A 24,758-nucleotide genomic window follows, 5' to 3' on the forward strand; every position below is an offset into this window, starting at 1 on the left:
TCTTTGGTCTTCTTCCCATGCACACATTTCTTTCCATTTATGCAGGGCACTATTATCAGTTCAGTGTTCCAGTCAGCCACTGGACAACCAGTGCTACTTGACTTTAAAGCTGGCTTGTCATATACCTGACATTAAAATAATTTCTTTTTTTATTCTTATGCAGTAGACATTTTTTAGCCAAAAATAAAATAATTTTTCTAAAGTTGAGATTCCCAGCTTGATTCAGTTTGTAATTGATTAGTGAAATACTGCACAACAACATTTAACTGATATCCTTACTTTTCCACAGTAGCATCCTTTTTTATCCCATAGTACTTAATTTCTAGCCAGCGTTATGAGTGAATAAATAATTTAGAACTATTTCAGTTTCAGAATAATTCCAAACTCTTTCAGGGAAAGATTGTTGTTAACATGTTTTTTTGTTATCTTGTTTGTTTAATACTTTCATTTGTACAAAAAACAGTGGGGAGGACTATTCCACTTTGTATTGAAATTGTCCCTATTTTGGGGAGCATTTCAGACCCTCCTTTGTGGAAGGATTCTCAAGTGATAGTAACCTGAGGCAAAGTTTTGATGTAGCATCAGGCTCTCTTTTACATTATTTGAGGAACACAGATCAACTAATGGCAACTGATCCTAGAGATGACGCAGTGTTCCATGGAATTAAAGTTCTTCTGACAGAGGTAGAAGGACTGTGTCTGAATTTGTTACTGAGCTGCATGGAGAACAAGAAATCTGTGTTAGATCCTACTAGCCCTGAAAGAAGAAGGCAGAAATATAATGGTTCTGGCTTTGTATCAATTCCTTAGAAATATTCTGATGGGAACGATACATAAAGAGGAGGATTTTGAAATGTTTGGGTAGCAGATACAAAGTTGAACAGGATTCAAGATACTTCTGAAAAAGTATCTTAAGTTAAGCTTAGGTTTAAAAATATTTTCTGAGTCCAACCTCAGTGTCTTAGTTTAGGGCAAATTAGGAAGGAAAACTCCAAATTCCTTAACACAAACTGCGCGCTTCTTCTTCCCCCTCTCTTGCTCCCAAAGCCAGTCTTAAAGGTGCAGAACTTAATATATAACATAAACCAGACAATTGGGGATACCAGTATCATAAAGTCACCCCAGGACACTCAGAAAAAAGATGATTCTGTGTTTCGTTATCTTAGAAATTACATTTTTTAGAAACGTTAGGGCAACTCCTTGCAGGTTAAATTTGGCATTGTAACTTCATCATCCTGACCCATAATTTAGGGCCTGATAGATGTGTTGAAATGACAGCTGTAAGCTTTACTCCATGCTCTGAATACACATTCCTTGGGGGAGTTAATCCTTCTGCATGACCAAAGGATGTAAATGAGCTTTCAAAGGGTCTTTGCATCCATCTTTCCCTCACTGACTGACAGTCACCAAATTTGCTTTCCACATATTTCCTTCTTTGGTAATGCCTTTTTCAAATAGACATGAGAGCCTGGAAATTAAATAGAGTGAAAACCAGGAACATTTCCTTAATCATGGGTGCTTTTCTTTCTTCAGAACACAGTACATTTTTGGTATTCTACCTAAATTTTCATTTGGAGTGTACTTAGTGGCACTAACTTGTCAAATGTAAAAGAAACATCAAGCTAATACTGTCTAATGTGAGGAATACTTATTGCTTTTACCAAATATTATTTTTCAAATCTACAATTTGGATGGTGCTGCAAGTTGTGGTTGGTTTTGAGTTGTTTGGTTTTTTTAAATACTTTAACAAGGATTGTTTTTTTTCATCTAATAATATCCTAAAGGACTTCTTAGAGTAGTCTTGGACAGATATATGGCTTAATTATTTTCAGAGACATGATAGTGAGGTAAAGTAAAAAAATATTAGTAGAAAGAGCAATATTTAGAAGACATAATATGGAGCCCATGAGATGCAGATTAAGAATAGCTTAACAGTGTTTAATAACAAAAAGTGCCATAGGTGATGTTAAGTAATGCTGCTAAGAAAAGCAAATATAATCCTTAAAGGTATTCCCCAATTATTTGTTTCAGGTAAAAAAATTATTTGAGGGTGTTTTTGTTTTGGTTTTTTTTTTTTTTTTTATAATTACTTTTATTTCTAAGTTACATGAGTGAAGTTAAATACATTTTTAAAAAGTGTGGTTCTTTGAACTTTTCAAATCTTTGGACAGAAAGTACATCATTGTTTTATATGATACTTAGAAGACATGAATTGGGTTTGCAAAGCTAGTTCAGTTCATATTAATCCCATTTCTACATTTCAGCTGCTTTAACTATTATGTCAACCTGTGTCAAGCTTTTAAATTGAAGCATCCATTTTATTACCTTTATTTTTTATTACAGCAGGTTGTATAGAACACTGAAATGGAGAAAGATCTGATCAGAATGTATTGTTTTTCCTGGCTGGTCTCCTGGTTCTTCTTCTGCAGAGCCATTCTATCAGCCACTGCTTGAGAGAGCAGCTTTGGGGCACTTTGAAGTTTGTACAAGTGCTTGAGCTGCTTTCTGCTCTGGTCTGCAGCACCTTGGTGGCTTTGTGGCAAGTCTGCCAGTCCAGCTGACAAATGTTGATGCATGCAATCAATCATGTATGGATGTTTTAATAAAATACAGTCCTTTTTATTTCTGTACTTAAAGCCAATGCTTTTTATTACATCTTTGTAAGATGTCCTTCATCTCAAATTGTGTAGTTCAATAATTTTGTTGCACAATCAGGCTCTCAAATATTTATTTTTTTTTTAATGCATTTTAAGAGATTGGCTCATGATAAAAAGTAAGCTTGAGTTTATCGGGATTTTGACAATTTTTCTTATTGTAAAATATGCCTTTGTAAAGTTGAATGATCTGGTTCTCTAAATAAGTCATCTGCAAATAAAGATATATACAGCATGCATCATTTTGAAGCTTTACCATATTCTGCCAAGTGTAAGTTTGTCTGCCTTATAAAATAATGTTAACATGCTTCTGGAAAGATTTTGCAATTAGAATTACAGAAGTGATCAGCCTTCCACAGAGTTAAAAAGAAAAGCTGTCTTTTCCATAAAATAAGTAGATACTGGAACTCAGTTGTATACATCTATTGTTAATGAAATAAGAAAACAATCTGAATGTTTATAAATCTGACTTTAAAGAATTATTTGTTTTATTTAATGCTGTCTTTTGTCTGCACTGACACGCATTAGTACAGACAGTTAATAGACATTTGGTTGTAAAATGAGCTTTGTCTCATTTCTTCTTGCTGTTTTTCACACTAGTCTATTTTATTGTATAACAAGTACAAGTTGGCTATACTAGCAGGAGGTGTTAATGGAAAATTCAGGCAACTCTTACACATTACTTGGGTTCTCTTCCCTCATCTGGGTGTTAAGACATGTAATTTTAGGATTGTTCTGAATATTTCATACTTTTAATATGACTTTCTGGTAGAATTTCTTTTACATACTTTATTCATGGAAGATATAGTTAATGGCTGGCCAACACAAATATGTGACTAGTTTAGACTGAAAAGAAAATGCATGCAGGCATTCCTTGTATCATTCCTCATATGAAGTGTTCTTACACCCTTTTAGGAGTTTCTGTTTTCTTAATTTCTCAGTCATAGTTAATGTAGCATTGGAGGAGGTTTTCAAATTTTCAACTAAAATCTCCACTTTAATGTCAATAAAGCAGTTAAAACATTTATTCCTCAAGGTTATTAAATATTTGCTTATTTTAGCAGGTGAACTTTGAATAAAATATAAAAGCACACAAATAAGCTGATAAAATTCCCATGTTTTTTAATTGAAAATCAGATTTCTGTGAATCTGTTTCATTTTAGATCCTGTAAGGCAATCAAAGAAAATATATTAAAAGCTTCTACATTATTTATCTCTCCAAACATTGAACTTTTCTATGCAACATAATTTTCTTCACAACCTTCCCTTAGAATATGCATAAAATGGAGAGCAGCATCTAGTAAAATATTCCTAGGTGTTTTATAAGTTTTGGTAAAACACAATAAGCTCTTCAGAAGCTGCTTTAGACTTCAGTGGCATTATATGTGGAAATAGAGTTTTGTCTTTGTTAGCACTGAACTAACTACAGACTCAGGATCTTAAACAAATATGTAGGTTGTTTTGTTTGTTTTCTAAAAGCACGTTGTATTTGTATAACCTTCCTGAATATAAAATGCAGAAGAATATTAAATATACCAATTTATATGTAGAGTTACCCTTCTCCATTCAATGGAATTAGTGTAAAATTCCACTGTATTTAATAAGGCTGATCTTTGATAACTCTTATGTGGAATTCACAACGAACTGTGAAGACAGAAAACTGTGTATTCCCAATTTAATAGTAATAGTTGTTAAAATCTAAATTTCCCTAGGGTCTTCCTAAATCTGCAGCATGCCAAGAGTTGCCATATTGTGGATTGACATTTCTTCAAATTCGATATTAGACGTGCAGTAAAACCGATATTGATGAATTATCCAGTAAAGGTCTAATACTCACTTTTTCTTCATTTTACAATAGCTGTGTGTCAACATGACCAATGAGAAGATACACCAGTACATCAATGAAGTGCTTTTCCTACAAGAGCAAGCAGAATGTGTACAAGAGGGAGTTGCCATGGAAACTGTGTATTCTCCTGGTAACCATAGTGCAGTCCTGGATTTTTTCTTTCAGGTAGTTTCCAGACCCATTTTACACCATGTATATTTATACACAGTCTGTGCATGTTAGGCTAATACAAATTTTTGCTTGCATTTTCCAATTTATGAATCTTCAGACCAGGTTATAGGCCAAAGAGGCCACAGCTCAGTGGCTCACAGAGCTTACTAACACAACAGGGCTGAGGAAGATGCAGCAGAATTTCCCTGCCTGTAGGGATTCCTGTGTATCTGTGTATGTACATCTGTGTATGGTGGCATAGCAACTGTGGTGCTGTAGGTCTGACGAGGAGGCTGTGGCATGAGCCTGACAGTTTCTTTAGTGCCTGAATCTAGTTTCTGGACAACTTTAAAGAAGCAAGTAACACAATTAGTTTCTAACAGATCGTCAATAGTAACATTTTTGGCAACTGAAACTGAAGTACTGTTCCCTACATTTCTTATAGAAGAACCAGCCTTGAACACTTACAAAAATACTTCAATCTTTTTTATATTTCCTGTTTTTTGAAGTGATGTATGTTTCTGTTTACTAAATTACTAGCTGTGTTACTCTACAAGGAAAAACTGAAATTCTATTGCTCCTGTATAAAATGAGAAAAATCTGTTTTTCATTTCAGAAACCATCAGGCTTTTTGTCAATGCTAGATGAAGAAAGCCAATCTGTTTGGTCAGTGGAACAGAGTCTGTCTAAACGTATTCAGTCTTACCTGGATACATCAGATACAAACACAGTTTATTCCTCCACAAAAGATGGAAATGGTAACCTTGCCCCAAAGGATCTGGGCTCCACCTTCACTGTTATGCATTATGCTGGGAGGGTAAGTTGTTTGAACATCATTTACATGCAGGTAATGAAAAAAGTTAACAAAACAAAATTTTACATGGCTTCTCCAACTCCTGGCTATAAAGAGGATTTCACTGTCAAGTGATAAACTTTCAGAGGACAACTTAGAATCTCAATTCCATATCTAGTGTATAAAATGTGTAGCTTACATCACAGCATGTAGGATATGGGCTACCTAGTTCTGGCTCCTAAATTTTTTCTTCCTTGTAAGCAATTAATGTAGAAGGAGGTGATTCAGATCCCTCAGCATAAATGTTTAATGCCATTTTAGTTGGCTTCACTTTGCATGCAGATGTGGTTCCAGGACAGTACAGGTTCCCTGTAGCTCCTCTGCTATATATGTAGATACCTGGGTTACCAGCATGAATCTGGAAAAAAATCAAAAACAGAACCCCCACTTTTTCTTAAGTTGTCATAATTTTTTTTTTCATACAAAAATTACTGAACATGCTAAATGTCTTTCAGCATGGCTGTAAAAATAATATTTTTTTTATTCCCCTTTCTGCAGTGTTCACAGGAATAGTGTAACCACTTCTTTTAAATAGGCTTCTTACCCTTTCCAATACTTCATTTTCACACTGTCCCCACAACTACGTACAAATCAAAGCAAGCAAGTTAGATGTGTTTAAAGGGATAGTATTTTATTTCTTTTTAGATAATCTGACAGTGGTATAAATAGGGACAGATCTATTTTATGGCTTCACATTTGTAAATGAGGCTGATGGAAGTCTTGAGCTGTGTTTTGATGCAAGCAAATTTGTTCCTGGCCAATGATAGAAATGTCGTCATTATGGAAAGGACTATTTGAGTAGTGTTTAAATTCCTAATCCAAATACTCTGAATAACTCCCTGTAGGTTCTTCTTTCATCACAAGGCCTTGTACTTAGAATCAAATTATTTGCCAAAGTTAAGTGGTTTGAAGACCTTCACTATTGGGACTCCACTATTCCACCAATAGGAATGTGGGCACACAGTGGTTAGATAACAGTACAGCCAAGATTTTGTGAAACTTACTAGGACTTCAAGTGATGGAAGTTCAGATGAACTTCAGATGTCTAATTTAATCTTTAATTTTTTTATACTTGTTACATAAGTACTTTTTAATGCTGCTCTGTTTATACAAATTAATCATAAGAGCTCAAAAAGGTTCCACACCCCAAAACTTGACATGGAAGCACAAGCAAGGCATCTACATTAAAATTACAACTAGAAAAATAAGCAAATTTCTTCAAATAGAAAGAAATTTTTGTTTCATTTTCTGAAGAAGAATTTAGAAGATTTGTTAAGACAAAGGTGCCTAGTTCTGAAAGGTAAACTGTGAGTGGTAAAGAGGACACTTTTCATTAACACATGTTTTAGTCTTGCATGGTTGTTTAGATTTTTGTCTTATAACATAGACACTTGGTTTGACCTTTTCCTAATAATAGTAATGACATTTAATCTAAAAGCATGAACAAATAGACAGGTCTCCAAGTAATGTAAATCCACACATTCTTTTGAAGTCAGTGGAGATCCTTTGATTTACATTGTCCAAGGAACTATTCCAGTCAGGTTGTTCTTTGCATCCTTACAACAGTAAAATGCTTAGCCCTGCCAAAACAGAAAAGTCCTCTTTCAGCTGCTTAACTCTCCTTGCTTCAATAGTAATTGAGCTAAATCCTTATAGACACTTGCATATTTGGTATCTTGTGGGACTGTTATCTATCTATTATGGATTGAAATTGCCAGTGTTTCATGATATGCATTTATATAAAAGTTCAATGATAGCATGACTGTACTAAATGACACAAATTGAGTTTATTCTGAGACCAGTATGTCTTCATATGTTGAGAACCTGAATATAAAAAACTCAGATCTTAAAATGGCTGATGTGGTTCTTCAGATTGCACTATTGCTACATTTAGTAGCTTTTTATAGAAGTCATTGATGATATATGCTTTATGAAGGATGTTAAAGGACTTTTAAATATATCAGGATTTATTGGAACTTAAGAATTTCATATATAAAGTATTGATATACTTTGGCAGGTTTTGACACCCATTTTTATGATATCAATTAAATGGGTCTAATGTAAGTGAAGTATAAAGCAACCTTACCCTTCATTGTTGCCTTCAGAGATCTCCAGATTTAAAGCAAGGGGCCTTAATTTTATTACCACCACAATTTTTCATTGATTTTTACTCCTTTAACTTGGTGAAGCTTCTCTGTATTTACATGAGTATAACTGAAAGATGAATCAGACCCAGAGGGTAGAGAAAGAATTACCAGTAAATTGTGACAGGTAATCAAACATGAAAGTCTTCATTTCTAGCGTTAATCATTTATGTTCAGGTGATGTGTCTAGACTGGCAGTTGAGGAGGAGGTCACACTGAATGCAGCAGGCTCTGTGTTAGAATGTGAAGGCAGACATCCACATTTCTCTAGGTAACAGTTGTAACTGCAATCTACTTCACTGCCAGTGTTAAAGAGATACTCTGAATTATCAAAAAAGAAAAAACAACCAAAACAAAAAACCCAAATGAACCCCATCCCCCAAAAAACCCCAGCTAATATTCTGCGGTATGAGCTACTTATGACCCTTGTAATTTAGGGTTTTCATCAGTAGTGTATGGATGTAGGTCAAAATCCAGAATGAATTAAGTTCATTTCTTTACTCAGAGACTTGCAGTAGCTATTTTAGCAAGCCAGAAGTGCAATTAAACCAGAAAATGAAGTTATTAAAAATAGTTCCTCACTGAAAAGACCTACTTATGTATATTTAACTGAGATTGACAGACAACTTTTTGTGAACAAAAATGATACATCTAGCTTTGTATTCTGAGACAATTACAGCTGATAGAGATGTGTCCATGAAGTTTTAAAGACCTCTAATATGTTCATATTTGGTGAAATTTGTGTCAGGATACAGTAGAAAAATTATGTTTTCTTCCACTATCAAGTCTTTTTAATTGAATGTGTCATGAATTGGGAGGTAATTTCTATTCCCTTAAGTTTCATGCTCAGCAACTTTTCCTAAGACTAAATATGCCATATTATTGATCCAAGCATAGTTAGTCTTAAACTATTCCATAAAAGCAGTACTGAGAGAAAAGGACAAGAGAGAGTGCATCAGAAGCAAAAGAAAGAAAGCACAGTGTTGAATTGAGACAAAGAATGCACAGGAGGCTCAAAGTAACATGTAAGGAGGAAAAAAAATCCAAATAATTTGGAATCCATACTTAATTTTCTGGCTGAATCATTACTTCTAGGAAGTCAGTGTGTATGATACCGTTCTGAGAGACTTGGATTTTTTATTTCCTTGTCTTTTTTGGAGGGAAGAAGGAGGACTAAGATGTACAAGTTAACTTCTGCACATGGAAGAAATCAGCACAGGGGTCAGATATTTTATTGGAATCTGAGAATGAATATTGTTTCTCAAAAATGTGACAGAATGATCCAGTGGAAAAGAGAAAATGAATTTTGCCTCATTTCTTTTGAATTTTGCTATTATTCCTGAACAAGATTAAATCTGTCTTTTTCTGCATGGGCAATATGATATATTGCTTGTGAGCACACATGAACACATGCTTAGCAAGGCCTACTGTGAGCATCTGTACTCTATCATATCAAGTATTTTACTTTATCTCCTAGTTTTAATTTTACAGCTGAACAGAATCTTACAATGCCTTGACACATTTTGTGTCTTTTCCACGAGCTCCTTAATGTCTTGGTATCTGAGTGCTGTAAGACGAAAAGCTTATCTGTTTTGTTCAGGCAGAAGGTAGAAGAGAATGATTAAGGTGTTTTATGACTAAAATAAAAATAATTCTAGTGAAAGGCTTTATCAGAAAGTTGTTTAACACATTTCTCTGAATACTGGCAGTCTGATTTCTTCTAGAAAATTTCTGCTCATCTGGGGCAGTGCTTTGTTTCTGATGCCTGATATGAATGTGGGTATACTGAGATGCTTCTCACAGAGACTGTCTGTGGGAAAAGAGGCACAGACTACACACTGCAAACTTGCCTTGAGGTAGCAAAGCATTTTATGAGTTCATCTGAACATCAGCTGAAACTATCCTAAGAATTTGTAATACTGAATTTCTAGGTTCATTTATTGATAGCATTAATATTTATATTGTTGGCTCTCACTTAAGAAAGGGCTTCACATGAATTTTATCTTTGAACTATCAGGCATATCAATAGCCATGATTTTTGAAGAATAACATTTCCATCACTGAACTTTCTCAAGGACTCAGAGTACTTTATTTTTTAAAATTTTGTGGAAGAATTAACATATCAATAAGTAAATCAGAAATATATTTTCTTAGCACAGTGCCAAGAGACACAGCTTTACCTATTAGTGATATTTAACATACCAGTATTTGAGATAATGAGCTATTTTCCCCATTGTTCATGTGATCTGAATAATACATTATCATAATTTAAGCTTTCTGCTGTTTAAATTAAACTTGAATTTAGAAATTAGATAAGCCCCTTGTCGCTGTGTGCCTTGCCACTGTTTCAACTTTTTGTACTGTAATAAACCAACCAGACCTAAAGACCAACTTCTTTGCTCTGTAAACCAGTGCACATAATGTTCCTTAAAGTGCAGATCAATGTCTTTCATTTCTCAACTACCTGCATATCAAAAACACCTCTCAGCTGTCAGCTCATCTTCACCAGGGCAGTCTTCTCATAAATGCCTTGTATATCCCAGGCAGACACTGAAACTGAACCTCTAAATCAAAAGACAAAAGGAGGTGCATTAATAAATAAGGATGCTTTCATTTCCCCTATTTTTTCCCCAGGCTGAATCCCCAGACACAACAATCAAATCAATCCAATCTAAACTGTACCAAGGCCTATAAAGGATACTTGACATGGATTCTGTTTTCACACAGGCAGGACAGTTTCGCTTTTTCTCCCTTTCTTTCTCTCTTTCTTTAAATAGTCTTGATTTGGGATTTTCACTTACTGGAGAAAATGATAAAACACTTTCCCCTACCCATCTATTTTGTTTCTAAATACTTCCTTCTTTCAAAATTCTCTTCTATCAGAATGTTAGAATAAGACTTGACAGCCTAGAGAATTGTTTAGCTCACTCATTGCTTAACAAGACTTGTTTTGGGAGGTTGATAAACCCAGTGATCCTTTAAAAAATGGTACATGCAGTCATATCACTCGCATTCAAATACTGGCAGAAAATTAGCAACTACAAGTGTGTCTCTCTGTGCACTAAATTTTCTTTGGACACATTCTCAAAAATTTCTCTTTTGCTACATGAACTAATTATTTTCTTATTACCTTAAATTTACAACACAGGCAAAACTGAGTTTCTGAGTTATATTTTGCTATTAAAATATTAAAATTTTCATTTTTAACTTGTAATGCAGATAAATTTTTCCTAATATTCCAAGTGACATTTTCCTAGCTTTTTTTTAGGGTTCATGGCAAATCTGCCATTAACCATGAGCTTTTTTGGCCTATCACAAGATATGAAAATTAGTTACCCAAAAAAAGAGTATTTTAAGGAATTGACAAAAACTATATGTAAAGGTGATCCTGTTGATAAAGTATCCAATATATTTTGGGGATAACCAGTGAGCTTGGAGAAAATCCCTTAAGCAAGTCAGATCCTATGAAAGAGAATACTTCTGTTCAGAAGAAAATACATACAGTCTTCTGATTTTCTGGCATGAAGATGATTAATGAAGCAAAGAGGCAAGAATATGTAAAAAGATAAGAGGAATATGCAGTTCCCAAAGTCAGCTCTATGTGTATCTGTTGAATTTCCTGTTTTCTGGGTGTTCTACCTCTTACTTGTGTCTGGTAGATCTTATGGTATTAAAATCAGATATGCTAACTTAAAAAATCAGAAAACAGGTTCAAAACAAATAAAATGAAGGAATTTTTTTCTTCATACTTAGTGAAACAACTTGACACAAAGTCTTAAAAGATGCTAGAAATGTTAATGAGATATGGAAACAGAGATCTGAGGAGGAAATGTGAGTCAAGAGATACTATACACAAAGGTGAGATACAGCATGCAGGATAAGAGTGCCTTCATGGGCAGAGTCCTAAAAGCTGAGAAGGGAACTGGTGGCTGGTAGAGTTGAAATACTCCTCAATAGTTTTCCCTAAATATTCAGGCCTAGATGAATATTTGGCCATGCCCATTATGACTTATGTTAAACTCTCTTTCTTTATGAACTTAAATTTAGAAGGAAAGCAAATCCAAATCCATTTTACTTTAATGTCTTATAATGAAATAAAATGTAGTGCAGAACAGTTCTTTTTCTTTTTCTTTTTCTTTTTCTTTTTCTTTTTCTTTTTCTTTTTCTTTTTCTTTTTCTTTTTCTTTTTCTTTTTCTTTTTCTTTTTCTTTTTCTTTTTCTTTTTCTTTTTCTTTTTCTTTTTCTTTTTCTTTTTCTTTTTCTTAATAAAAATAGGTCAGCTACTCAGATACTTTATGAAGCTCTTGTTTCCTTTGACTAACACAGGCATATAGGTTTGCATACTGTCTACCCCAAAAGGTCATCATGCAAAGCAAGATAAAGGAAACTAATAAATAGAAGTGGCAATAAGAAGTATGTTTTATAATACTGGACCCATTATCTAAGTGAGTGCACATTTCCTGTGTAAAGCATACAATAGTTGCTTGGTTTTCATCTCCCCAGAATAATTATCCACTGTGCTGGAGTGCCAGCCAGTGCAGAGTTTGGGCCAGGCTTATTTTGCAAACACAGTGGAAGAAAACTGAGGGAAATATATGTGCTCTAGGTGTCATGTATTTTGTCATCTCTTATGAGGGCAAGATTAAATCAACAAAATTGGCAGCTGCAAGAGGACTTATTTCTTTTTCTATTTTGTGGCACTGGAAATGACTATGGAACCCTAGAGTGCCATTTAATTGAATCAGTTTTCATGACTTTAGGCAGTGAATTAATTTATCAAGTCTACGGGAAAATCATTTAGAGCATTAGCAGTTTCTTCATAAAAGGGAATCCTCCTATCTATTTTTTGTGATATGAAATATGTCTTATGAATATAGTTCTAGAAGTTTGTGATGTATTATACCAGCATCAACACTGAAACTTCTCCCTGTTTCAATCTAGGCAGTTAATCATAATATAGTATCTCCCACTGCTATAGTTACCTACTCTTCCCACCAATACTAATTCTCTTCTTCTAATTTAGTCAAAGCCCAAGACTCAATTAGGAACTGGCATTATGGATTTGTCATATAAGTTTTGTTAATTACCTTTTATGGACCAATATGGCACAACATTTATGTTGAGTACACTAAAAGCATCTAATAGTATACTTAAAGTATTCTAATAGTTTGCTAACTGCGTTGTATATTCTTAGGAAATGCAATTAGAAAATATATAACATTGCATCTGTCATGGAAAAGAACTATAATTCTCTTGTTATACCTTGTTCATGGCAGGCACCAGAGTAATTGCATCATTTGACAATTACTCTAACAGATTATACACTTCCAAGTCACATAATTTCATTTGTGAGCAACATAGCATTGCATAATTTTCAAATGACCCAATGGAAAATTAATGCACTGATTAGTGTTACTAATCTTAATTATATATTTATGGCTTTATTAAATGTACAAGGATAAAATTCCCCCAAACACCTAAGGGGTTTAGGATATAGATCCAGTACAAAAAATTAAAGAAGGCTTTATATAGAATCATGGTCCCAGGGTAAATAAAACTGAACTGTATTCCAAGTTCCCATTAATATCTGCCTAATCATGCAAGTACTGAAATCTATAATTTTCTTTCTTTTTAACTTAAAAATTCCCTTTGGGCTCTACTACTGTGCAAGCTAGAGCTTCTTATATCTAAAGTCTGTAAATTAACTAGTTGTTTTGTTTCCATCCCCATACAAAGTTTAAAAAAAACCAAAAGAAACAACTTCTTTCTTGTCTTAGTGCTCCTTTTCTATGCAGTGTCTTCAGGGATGGGCTCAGTATTAAAAGAGACGTTTGATTGTATTTATTCATTTTGTATATACCCTCAGCACCTCTGGCTAGAACTTGGATTTTGCTCAATTTTTGGAGTGTCTACCACGTGTTGGAATTTATCTGCAGTCAAATGACAGATGTAGGGACAATCCAGCTGTCTATTTTTGAAATCACAACATCAGGCAACTGAAGTGACCCAAAATCCTTGTAGGTGTGGTTGTTAGAAAGGTAAATGTGATTTGTGTATAACCTATTGACTGAACTTACCTCCAAAGGATATATCAATGGTTAGAACTTGTCCTGAGTGTGAGTTTGGACTCAGATTGCTTTGTCTTGGTTAATGGGGACAGTTTCCCCTTGATAAGGAGTTCAGTGAGTTGGGAGTGACTTGCTCATCCTACAGGGAAACTGTTGTGTAGGTCACTGTCTCCCGCTTTACAGTACATACTTGATTTAGAGACTTGCATTGTGGAGATGTTTTAAAATCAATCCAGTGAAATTTCTATATAGTTGCAGAAGCACATAATGTTCATCAACCAGTTCTGGTTAGCATTGTAGGCACTTTGAAAATGCCAAAATACCTGTTGCCAGCCTTAAACTGTTGAGTGGAAAAAGCCATAGCTTCATTTCTACTGCTGTAAAGTTATTAAAAAATGCATTGGTCATTACTAATGATGTCACAATATTTTATTATAGGTTACATATGAAATTGCTGGTGCAATAGAAAAAAATAAAGATTCCCTTTCGCAAAATCTCGTATTTGTAATGAAAAGTAAGTAAATGCTTTTGTGGTTACTATTGTTAGAAATCAAGATATTATGACTTGATTTTAATTTTCATTTTAGTTTTAAGAGACATTTGTATATATTTTATTTCCAGTAAAAAAGTCACCCTCATCTTTATGAAGTATTTACATATAGTATTGTTTGAAATTTGCTCTAATTTAAAAACTTTTAGATTCATGAACATAAAGCATCTTTATCATGTGATGTGATGTAAAGAACAAGAAGGTATAATATGATGGGTGAGAGTGATGTACTGAAGACAATGGGTATGAACTAAAGCAAAACTAAAACTCAGAAAATAGAGGAAGGAAATTATGCTCCCAACATCATAGAGGCTACAAGTGGGATGTGCTGCTCTGCTTGAGTATCCTTCTAAAAGCAGTAACTTGTGGGCGTTCTTATGTTTTTCCGTGAATAGATATAAATGTCCATTGAAATGCAAAATTAAATGTGTTTCAGTGTGCATATTATACAGTTATGCCTAATAATAATAATGCAACCAATTAATTAATCATAATTAATGATTTATAACTGGATTAATGAAAACATGTATCATTTCCCCTGTCTGAAGAGGAAGAACATAATAAACCTTTTCCTCGGGGAAGTGCCAGTGCACCCATTTCCTCAATCAAAACTATTAATTATAATAATATAATTATTAATTAATTACTTATAATAACATTAAAGTTGTTTGCATATATGTGTTGGAATGTGGGACGTACCTGCTGGGAAGTCATCAGAAGAGACTGTTGACATAGGATGTATTTGTTTTAATTTGAAAGATGCAATTTCTATGCCTCTCTTAATTCTACTTACTACATTTTGAACATATGGCCCACTGATTGTGCTGAAATAATTTCAATTATCTGCTTCCATATCTTCCTCATATTTTAATGTTCCTGTTAAGTAAGGAATAGTAATCTCCACAGAAAAAGGGAAACAAATCTATTGCATTTAATCATATAGGGAAAACCTTTAAACAGTTATTAAAGAGCAGACTGAGGATTTTTACCTGCTATGCTATTATAAACTATTATTTATGATGCTTATCCCATTCATCTTTCTGGGATTTTTTGTTTGTTTATACATATGATGGGTGTGATCATAATGCCAGTTTTCTAGTTCTTAAAAAAAATGTAAGAATTCAGTATGGTTAAGGATGTGTCACATAACAAGTTCTTAACACTTATTGGTGCTGTGGCAGTACAAGCAGCATGTAATTATCATGGTCATCTTAAAAACCCTATGACCATAAATTCATAAAGGATAATTAGACTGAAATTAGGATAAAGTATACTATCTGTCATAAAATTCAGATTTTTTCTTTTGTTTAAAAGCACCTCTTGGAAGTATATTTATTTTGTACAAATAATAATATAAATGTATTATAAATGTATTGTCTTTTTTCTGTAAATGTTTTTAAGTGTGGTATTGATGTAGAGAAACCAAATTTTCTACAGTTCTGTTCTTCTCCCTGCCTTTTTTTTTTAAATCCCTTTCATGTTTGTGTATATATAATTCTTTAGTGCAATGAGTGTCTATACTGTATTTCTATCGAGTGCCTTGATTATTTCTAAATACTACAGGTTAGGAAATTGTGCAGAACTCATCTCTTACATTGCTTTAACGGATGGATAAATTGGGAATCTGTAATGGAACAAAATTCAGAGGTGATGATCCCATAAGTAATTAAGTTTAGACAGATTCATCTGAAGTATTTTGGTTTATTCCCTCTATCTGTTCAGCACAGGACCTGAATATGTTGAAAATAGTGGTTTTTTTCAGATACTGAATTCTCTTTGATAACTTTGATAATGCTCGTTTTTTTGATTTGTCAATTTGTTTTAGGTTTACTTACTTAATTCTCTCCTACTGCTTGTCTTTTTATTGACAAATATAATATGTATAATTTCCTAATTTATATTTTATCTTCATGCATTTCATTTTTTTGTTTCCAGCTAGTGAAAATGTGGTCATCAATCAATTGTTCCAGTCCAAACTGACACAAACTGGATCACTTGTTCCTCCATATCATTCCCTTAAAATCAAAGGGTGTAAAGCAGCTTTGCTTAGTAAAAAAACACCTGTAACCTGTGCAAGTGGAGAAGCAAAGAAGTATATTGAACTCAGCAAGGTAAGAATTTAGGATTCTTTCCACTCTTGGCTCCTTGAAGATTTTTCTGTTATTTTGTAATTTCTGAAGTCATCTTGTTCTCTGCTTCATTCTCTGTAGTCATTATGCTATTAAAATAATTTAGTACTTTGTATCAACACTAAAGCAGCAAAAGTGAGAAAAGTTCTAATTTACAAACACTGATAATTCTGGTTCAAGAATTTCTGTCTTGGACTCTGAGCAGAAGGTCAAACAAGGTGATGAGGTCCTTCAAGCCTGAATCATTCCATGGTTGCCTGGTTCCAGGGCTTATTAGCAGTGAATGCAGTCTCACTAATTTCTGGCTGTATAGATTATGATGAATCTAAGTTGAGTTAATTAAGACATAGGAAGTGTAAAAATAAAATCTTCATGTCCTTATGTCAACATGAGATTTCTTGTTTCAAAAAATACAGTTTTTGGTGGTTTTGTATGAAGATCAGAATGTAAATTTTGGCTAGCATTGTTATTTTAAATGGTCTCTTATATAAATTTTCCCAGTCAATTTGAAATCAAATCAAACATGCCTCATTTCTGAACTTATCTCTTTTCCTGCTAACTAAGACAAAAAAAGTTAAAAGAAAAACCCAAACAAACACCAACAAACCACAAACAAAAGCAAAAAAAAAAAAAAAGAGCAGGAGAGAAACTTTGAAGATTATCAGAAAATTAATTGTTCATTTCACATGGAACATCTCTCTTGAAGAGAAATAATGTGATTTACCGAGTTAATTCATGACAGAGCTTTGGAATTTATCCTTCTGGAAAAGAAGCATGCACTTCTCACAATACATCAGCTGCCTCACCAGGCATCTTGAATCTTACAACTCTATTTTTGGTTTACAGTTCCATAAAATTGATTCTGTCATGGGATTAAGGAGCCTGCTCTCATGTGTCATTATGGAAGGCTTTGTACATCCATAGAATAGCAATGGGACTTTCCTTATAGTCCCCCTGCTGACAACAGCATAATTCCTGACTACTGTTCTTGTCAGTAATCTCAGTGGAAAAACTTGAGTTGAAGTGAATGGTGTTGGTTTAAGGCTGTATTTAGCAAACAGCTGAGGCACTGCAAGGTGCCTTTAGGTGCCTTTCCACTGTAGTAACAGCTTCATAGAGGAAACTTCCTAAGGATGTGGAAAAGATCCTAGTCCCATACATGGGAGGAAGTATGAAAAGCACATCTGAGTTAGAAGCCTAATCAAACCAAGGCAAAACACTGCACAGTTGGGAAATTATGCTGGTTTTGACATCCCCAGAATAGTTTTTAACCAGTAGTTACTCTCTTGAGAGACAGAAGACATTCAATTCCTTTGGGGAGCATGATATCTGAAGTCAGACATTTCATATTCAGTGAGAATGCTGCAAACCTTTAGGCATTAGTTGGAAGGTGGGAAGAACTTTGTCCTTCAGAAAAGGATGGCTTTGCTTCTCAAATACAGACTTTGAGAAGAGCTGTGCAGGTGAGACAGAACACTTTATTGATGTTAAACTGGCCTAATTTGAGCGAGGTACTGTGCTGCCCTGCAGGACTGGAGCAGAACTTTAGGAATCCAAGCTGTTCCATTGGCAAAAAGCAACACTTTTTTTTTGGAACAGGTAATCAATGCAGAAGCTGGAAATAGGAAATTTAATACTTAAATTCTATTGTGGATCAAGCCCACATCTGTAACTGTGCTGTCCCAAATAATTCTGTCCCTTTTTCAATATAGCCTTGAAAATCTACTGCGATTGACTGAAATAATGTTGGGTTTGTTATTTTATTACTGTAATTGCAAATGCAGTGTAAGGGGCTTTTTCTTCTCAGCTTAAAATTAAAATTATTACATGTTGCATAATCATAACCACCGTATTTTTATTGGAGTTTATCCAGAGGTTAAAGGCGACAAAAAGAAAAAAAAATGGGAGAGAAAGGAATGAGGAGGGACATTAAAGCAAATATTATCAATCAGAGACTGACAGTCCTTTTATATCTGAAATTTGAGTCCCAACATACATCATACTGTAGGCAGCAGGAAACATAAAATGGAAGGCACACATGGTGCTGTGTATGGGCAGTCATCTAGACTCCACCATACCCAGGGAAAGGAAGTAAAGAGTCAAAAAGGAGTTTGTTATGAGTCCCCTCCTCCATCTTGTCACTGCAATCCTAGCTAGTTCTTAGGTTATATAATTATAAATGTCTCTGTATCTGTTTACCTTTCCATAAATGACTCTTTTCTTGATGTTGAGCATGCTGGCACAACTAAGGATAGTCCACCTCTTTGAACTAACGCTAGCAGGGTAGGATCCAAGACAACAGTGCATCTAAGAGAGACGTGAACAGATCTGTTAACTGGCCTGAAGTTTGGAGCACATAAGGACTCACAGGAATTTGGGGATGCCAGCTCAAGCCTCTGTGACTTACGAAGATCATGCCCCCTTTTCAAATAAAATGTATTTTCACTGACACTCTCACAACTCTTGCTCACATCAACTCTTGATCCCTTGTTTTTCTCTAATCTTTTCCCGATGGATATATTGGTTCTGTTGTCTTCCCCTCAACTTTGGAAGAATTGGTATGTTTCAGAGTTTATAAAGCAAAAGTCTTTAGGGATTTTTTAGGAGGAGATTTTTAACTTCTTAAGAGATATTACAAAATTACATATATTTGTTTGGGTTTTTTTTCCCCTGTAGATTAGAGGTACAAGATATTCCAATGTAAAGCTGCATATTAGAGGGTAATAGAGATGTACAGCTTGGGTGATACAGCCTTTTTTCCTTAGCCCTTAGCTGAAGATTAGAGATGTTCAAGTTTGGAGAGTTTGCATTACATTAATTTTTTGTCTTTTTTCATTTTTTTCTCTCTCTCATTCTGAAACAAATATTTCTTCCTCATAGGAAGTCATATGTAACATGGGAGAGCAAGGCAGGAATTTTAGCATCTAAAGTGTTGTTCCTGGATATCCCATTAAGACAGGAAACAATCTTGAACTATTGATTTAAATATTGAGAGGTAGGGGTGACAGCATTATCAGTGAGGTGGAGAAAATTTTATTTTGGTTATATTCCTCAGCTATTTTGTAAACTTTAACTGAAAAGTGGCATCGGCATGCTAGTTGTTCTTTTTATGAGAAAAACTGTAACAAGCACATCTCTTAATTTTTAGTTTTGAAGTTGAGGGTGAATTTGCCTTTAAAATCTTATTGCATCCTAGTAAGTGAAATAAAAAAAGAGCTCCAAAGTTTAGCATGGTGAGTAGAAAATTGCTTTCACTGCAATATTTTTGATGGCATTTGGCTTGAGTGGGCCAAGCTGAGAAGATGTATGCTTTTTTGACAAAACTGGAAAAAGGAGTAGGCCAGAACATTCTGACTCAATGGAAAGGGATTTTTATGGGGTAAGTGGACTGAAGAAAGGCAATGGAAAGTCAGAGTGGAAAAGGCTGTCATTGATAAAGAGCTTTAAATTGCACAGCTTGCCAAGTCCTGGAATGAAATAATTTTGCAAGCCTTTTTGCAGAAAGTTTATCAAAAGACCCTAAATTCTGGAACTACTTTTAGTATGATTACTGCCATTTTAGTCTCACAGATAGGAAGTAAAGTAGTGAAAATTAAATTGATTCTCCACTCCCAATTCTGATGTATGGGATAACGTTGGTTCTAATGAGATAGGAAGTTATTAATAATTTACATCTCTAGTTGGTGAAAATGTGATAAAAAAGTTTAACTGTGTTCACATGTGCAAGAAGAAATGAGAAGAGTTTTTGAAAATATTTATATTTTTGTTTTTCGGTCAAATTTTTTTAAATGATCTGTGCTCTTACATTTACTTAAGCATCTTACATGACTTAAACATCTGCCAAAGGCATGAGGCACCTTCTTACAGAGTTACAGAATTATGCTACTTCTAGGCAGACTCTGTAGGATACTAACTGCATAAATCCTGCCTCTGAAACATATTGATTTTCCTAATTATTTGTAAAAGATATATTGTCTTTATCATTTATGTAGCTGCTTTTGAAATCAAAACTTATTCTCCAGTCATGGCTCTGCAAATACCTGAGGATATTTATCCACTTCCCATTTCTTTCTGAAACTCAATCCTAGTCTATGGCACAATGTTTGTACAAATTTTTGCCTTCATTAGTCAGTTGCAACAAAGACAATAGAGGCGTACTGCACATCTTGAGATAAGATTGTTGTGTGTGTGCTTTTCTCTTCCACAGCTATTGAAAAAGAAAGGAACATCCTCATTTCTTCAGAGACTGGAACGAGGGGGCCCGACCACTGTGGCAATACAGCTCAGGGTTAGTGAACTTCTTATGGACAGAAATTTGAAAAAGAATCTCCAGATGCTTTAAAGGCAGGATTACCCTCTGCAGATTGCAATGGAAGAAAGAAAAATCTTACGTTTGAGAAAGCCACTTAGCATGACCTGGTCAATCCTTTTGAGAAAGGGTTTGAGAAAAGGATCTCAATAATTTTGAGAAAACGATGTTAAAAATTTGGGAATAACATATGTGTTGAACAAGAATCTTAGCTGCACAAGAATGATTGATAATTTATTTTTGTTTGTTTGTTTGTTGTTTTTCCCCAGAAATCACTTGCAGATATTCTTGGGAAGCTGCAGAATTGCACTCCACATTCCGTTCATTGTATAAAACCTAATAACTCCAAGTTGCCAGATACTTTTGATAATTTTTATGTGTCTGCTCAACTGCAGTATATTGGTGTCCTAGACATGGTCAAAATTATACGGCATGGCTATCCAATACGTCTCTCTTTCACAGACTTCTTGTCAAGGTAAATTCAAGTTTCATAAAACCTTTTTCCTTATCTACAGTACAAAGCCTTCTGTCCCGTTCTGGTGGTGCTTGCAACATTGTTTTGTTTCAAAGAAAATCTTGTCTACCTGCAAGGGGTGTAGGCCTATCACTTTTTAATTGAATGAATCATGAACTTTAGAAATATATTTTAAAATTTATAAATTTATAGGGTTTATATTGATATGTAGAAATATATTTATAAAGGTTATCAGAATAATCAGGTTTTAGAAGTATGGCATCATAAAACAGCTCTTTTTTTACAATTTATGCTGTTTGTATGATTTAAAAATTATTGCATATTTTCTGCAGATAATTAAAAAGAAGGAGAAATAGTCTGATTTTTCAGCTTTCTAGGTATAGGTGTCATGGGTTCATTATTTATATTTCATAGGGCAAGGTTTGTTTATGCGTGGTCACGAGGTACTAATCCTCATACCACAACTCCATTTTTATTATTGTGTTAGAAATCAGAGACATATTGAATTAATGTGAAAAGATGTAAAGGTCTGCTTCTGTCTGAAGGCAAACTCTTGTTCCCCATTCCCAGTTCAGTACTGGGATTTTGGGTCACTTACATACTCAAAAGATTCAAGAAAAAAAGAGGACTGTCTTGCCCAAGAAGTATTTGTTAGCAGCCTCATGCACTCATGACAAGTTACTTCTCTCTGGGTGTTCTACTCCTTGATTGATATATATCAACCAGTCATGATCTGGCCTTTGTATTACTTTAATTCTGAAAAACAGCATGGGACTATCAGCTGTTTACACACAACTTTCAGTTGTCTTCCTGGAAAAAGTTGTGGATGTTAAATTACTGCTTGGACAGAAAGTTATTCTTCCTTTAAATATTCAAACAGTGAGGAGTATAGGAGTTTATAATTCCTTCTCTTTCATAAATAAACCACCTGTGCCCCACCACAGTATTCACCCTCCAGAGTGAATCAGATTGGGCAGGCTGGTTGAGGAGAAGATGCACATAATGGGAGATTTGTGAAAGCTCTCATGTTCTGAAGTTGTATGAAGTATGCAATGCCTAAATAGCCATTAGTATAATATTGAATATATGATTAGTGTGTATATATATATATATATATATAAAAATATAAATATATATAAAAAATATAAAATATAAAATATAAAATATATAATATATAATATATAATATATAATATATAATATATAATATATAATATATAATATATAATATATAATATATATAATTAGTATTAGTATAATTACTACAATTAGTATAATACTGAACTGGACCTTTGAGGTACAATTACATGAGCACAGTGCCACAACCTTTCCTACTGTTAGATCCTTACTGTGATTTCTGGCAGATGTTTGCTTCCTTGCCACCCAGACTTTTTCACTGCAATTCCCAGATACAGGCTGGGAATTACCACAGGACTGGGATCAGTCCTGGTGGGCAATATCTAGTTTTCTGCTCTCTTTTGGAGGGTAAAAAAGGTACAAAGGTAATTTTCAGTGCCAGGGAATGGCACTTTTAACAGTATAGTCACAAATCTGGCATATTTTCTTAACTTTGAGTTTTGTTAAAAATGTAAATTCAGTCTTTTTTATCCACACCTTCCAGTACCTTACAAAGACAAATTTTTACGTGAAAGTCTAGAGGATATCTGGTGTGACAATAAATATTTATTTTCAGTAACAAGTATAACATAAAAATAGAAAAAAACCCCAACAATATGATGCCAGCAACATTTATGCTGTTAAAATGTTCTGATTTTGTTACTCTATAATCTTTATCCATTTTTCTTCATAATAAATTATCTTGGCAGGTTTTTTGCAGCTGAGCCCCTGCCATTTTTACATATTTGCACCAGGTCATAATAATTTTATTGTTATACATAAAATGAATTAAACAGTGATGAGGCTAGCATGGTGTCACAGAAAATGAAGTTCATTTTGTAATATTGTCACTGTATGTTGAACCTACTCAGGAGTTAGCAATAAACACTCTGCATACAGTCTCTCAATACTACTGAATTTTTAGATTTGTGCACAAATAGAAACATGGAGCTCTTGATCCAGAGGTATTGGAAAAGACAATCAGCATTGTAGGGCTCTTCATAGTAGCCATCCATGCCACACAGGCCAAAGGTTATCTTCCTCTGTAGGGGACTGAATTTTTCATTTTACTCACCATGACAAGTTAACCTTCCTAATTACATTCAGTGTCTTTGGATAGTTCTTTCCATTTAATAGTTTAAGACTGTGGCTATTTGTTCTTTTGTTGGCTGAAATTTTTAAGCTGGGGATATATTATTAGACTACATTTCAAAAGTACTGTCAGTTCTTAATGCTGTATGTTTCCTCAGACAATAGACTGCAGGTAAGAAATACTGAATTCAGAGATTATGAGTTACCTTTTCAAAAAGTTTCCTAAAAAACCTTCGCTTGTGCTACATCTCTATATTGCCTTGGTAACAGGACAGGATATTTTTAGAAATCAGATAATTAGTTTTGGTGATTTTTTTGCTAACTGTATTAGTTTTGTTGGCTGTTCAGCCAAACTCGGGTCTCATCTTACTATTCATTGATTGGAATGAGAAATGATTTTGTAATATTTCCATATAGGCTTACAGACCTGAAGCTGATAGAGTTTTTCACCTTTTAAGTTTTTGTTTCCTTTGCTGTCAGACTGGTACTTCCAGTATTCTAATGAGAATATGTGGCTCTAATCCCAACCTGAATTCTGAAAAGATAGGGAATTACTGTCCTCTCTCACCATTCCTGTAATTTTTGTGCATTTACTTTGTGAGTATTCCTTATTGTATAGGTAATGTGGTCAGAATTCAAAATAGTTATTAATTAAAAAATTAAACCAGTCTTTTTTTTGGTTTTTGGGTTTTTTGGGGGTTTTTTTGTTTGTTTTTTGGGTTCTTGTTTTGGGGTTTTTTTGGGTTTTTTTGCTGGCTTATAAGATAGGATGTTTGAAGTAGGGGACTTCATGGGGAAGGGATGGAATATTAGAAAACCTATCAGCAAACAGACAGTAGCAGATCATTCTTAATTGGATGAATTTGAATAAATTTTTATTGCTACCTAATTAGGGATTAATATGACTTGTCTTTAACCTATTTATGAGTTGCATTTGAGCTCCTATAATGGCTTAAGAGAGAGTAGCTAAAAAAATGTCATATTTTGCAACAGCATATATTCCTGGGCTACAAAACTTTATCATTATTCCTGTTGCTATCCTTTTGGATTTATTGGCTCTGCTTTTGTCTTATCAAAGTAAAAGCTGACAGCTGGGAGGTGAACCCCTCAATCACCAAAGTTTGCTGATCAGAAAAGAAATGTTGTGGAAGTTCTCATTATTAAATGGAAGCTGTGACACTTATTCTCAATTTATATATAATAAAATAAGAATTCATAAGGTCAGATGCTATTAAATCCTGTAAAAATAGGATAATTAAGAGATCATATATGTGATTTCAACAGATTTGCCAAATCCAGATGCAGTGTTTCTGCTGAATTTACCTGCAGTGTTGGCTCAATTTCTAAAGCTCTGTGAGCAGAGAGACAGGGATC

At 34.1% G+C, this 24,758-nt stretch overlaps 1 protein-coding gene across 1 annotated transcript in view; it reads left to right on the plus strand.

The window, feature by feature from the left end:
• MYO16 (myosin XVI) overlaps nucleotides 1–24,758 on the plus strand; it is a 262,514-nt gene that overhangs the window by 161,049 nt on the left and 76,707 nt on the right. Inside the window, exons 21-26 of the mRNA XM_005516607.2 lie at nucleotides 4,512–4,664; nucleotides 5,266–5,466; nucleotides 14,153–14,228; nucleotides 16,200–16,375; nucleotides 20,601–20,681; nucleotides 20,972–21,177. Coding sequence (XP_005516664.2) covers nucleotides 4,512–4,664; nucleotides 5,266–5,466; nucleotides 14,153–14,228; nucleotides 16,200–16,375; nucleotides 20,601–20,681; nucleotides 20,972–21,177 — 893 coding nt within the window. The remainder of the gene's footprint in view (nucleotides 1–4,511; nucleotides 4,665–5,265; nucleotides 5,467–14,152; nucleotides 14,229–16,199; nucleotides 16,376–20,600; nucleotides 20,682–20,971; nucleotides 21,178–24,758) is intronic.

Source organism: Pseudopodoces humilis, chromosome 2, assembly GCF_049639895.1.
Source record: "Pseudopodoces humilis isolate 2021_Gansu_Grassland_sample_001 chromosome 2, ASM4963989v1, whole genome shotgun sequence".
In the NCBI taxonomy this organism is placed as follows: domain Eukaryota; kingdom Metazoa; phylum Chordata; class Aves; order Passeriformes; family Paridae; genus Pseudopodoces; species Pseudopodoces humilis.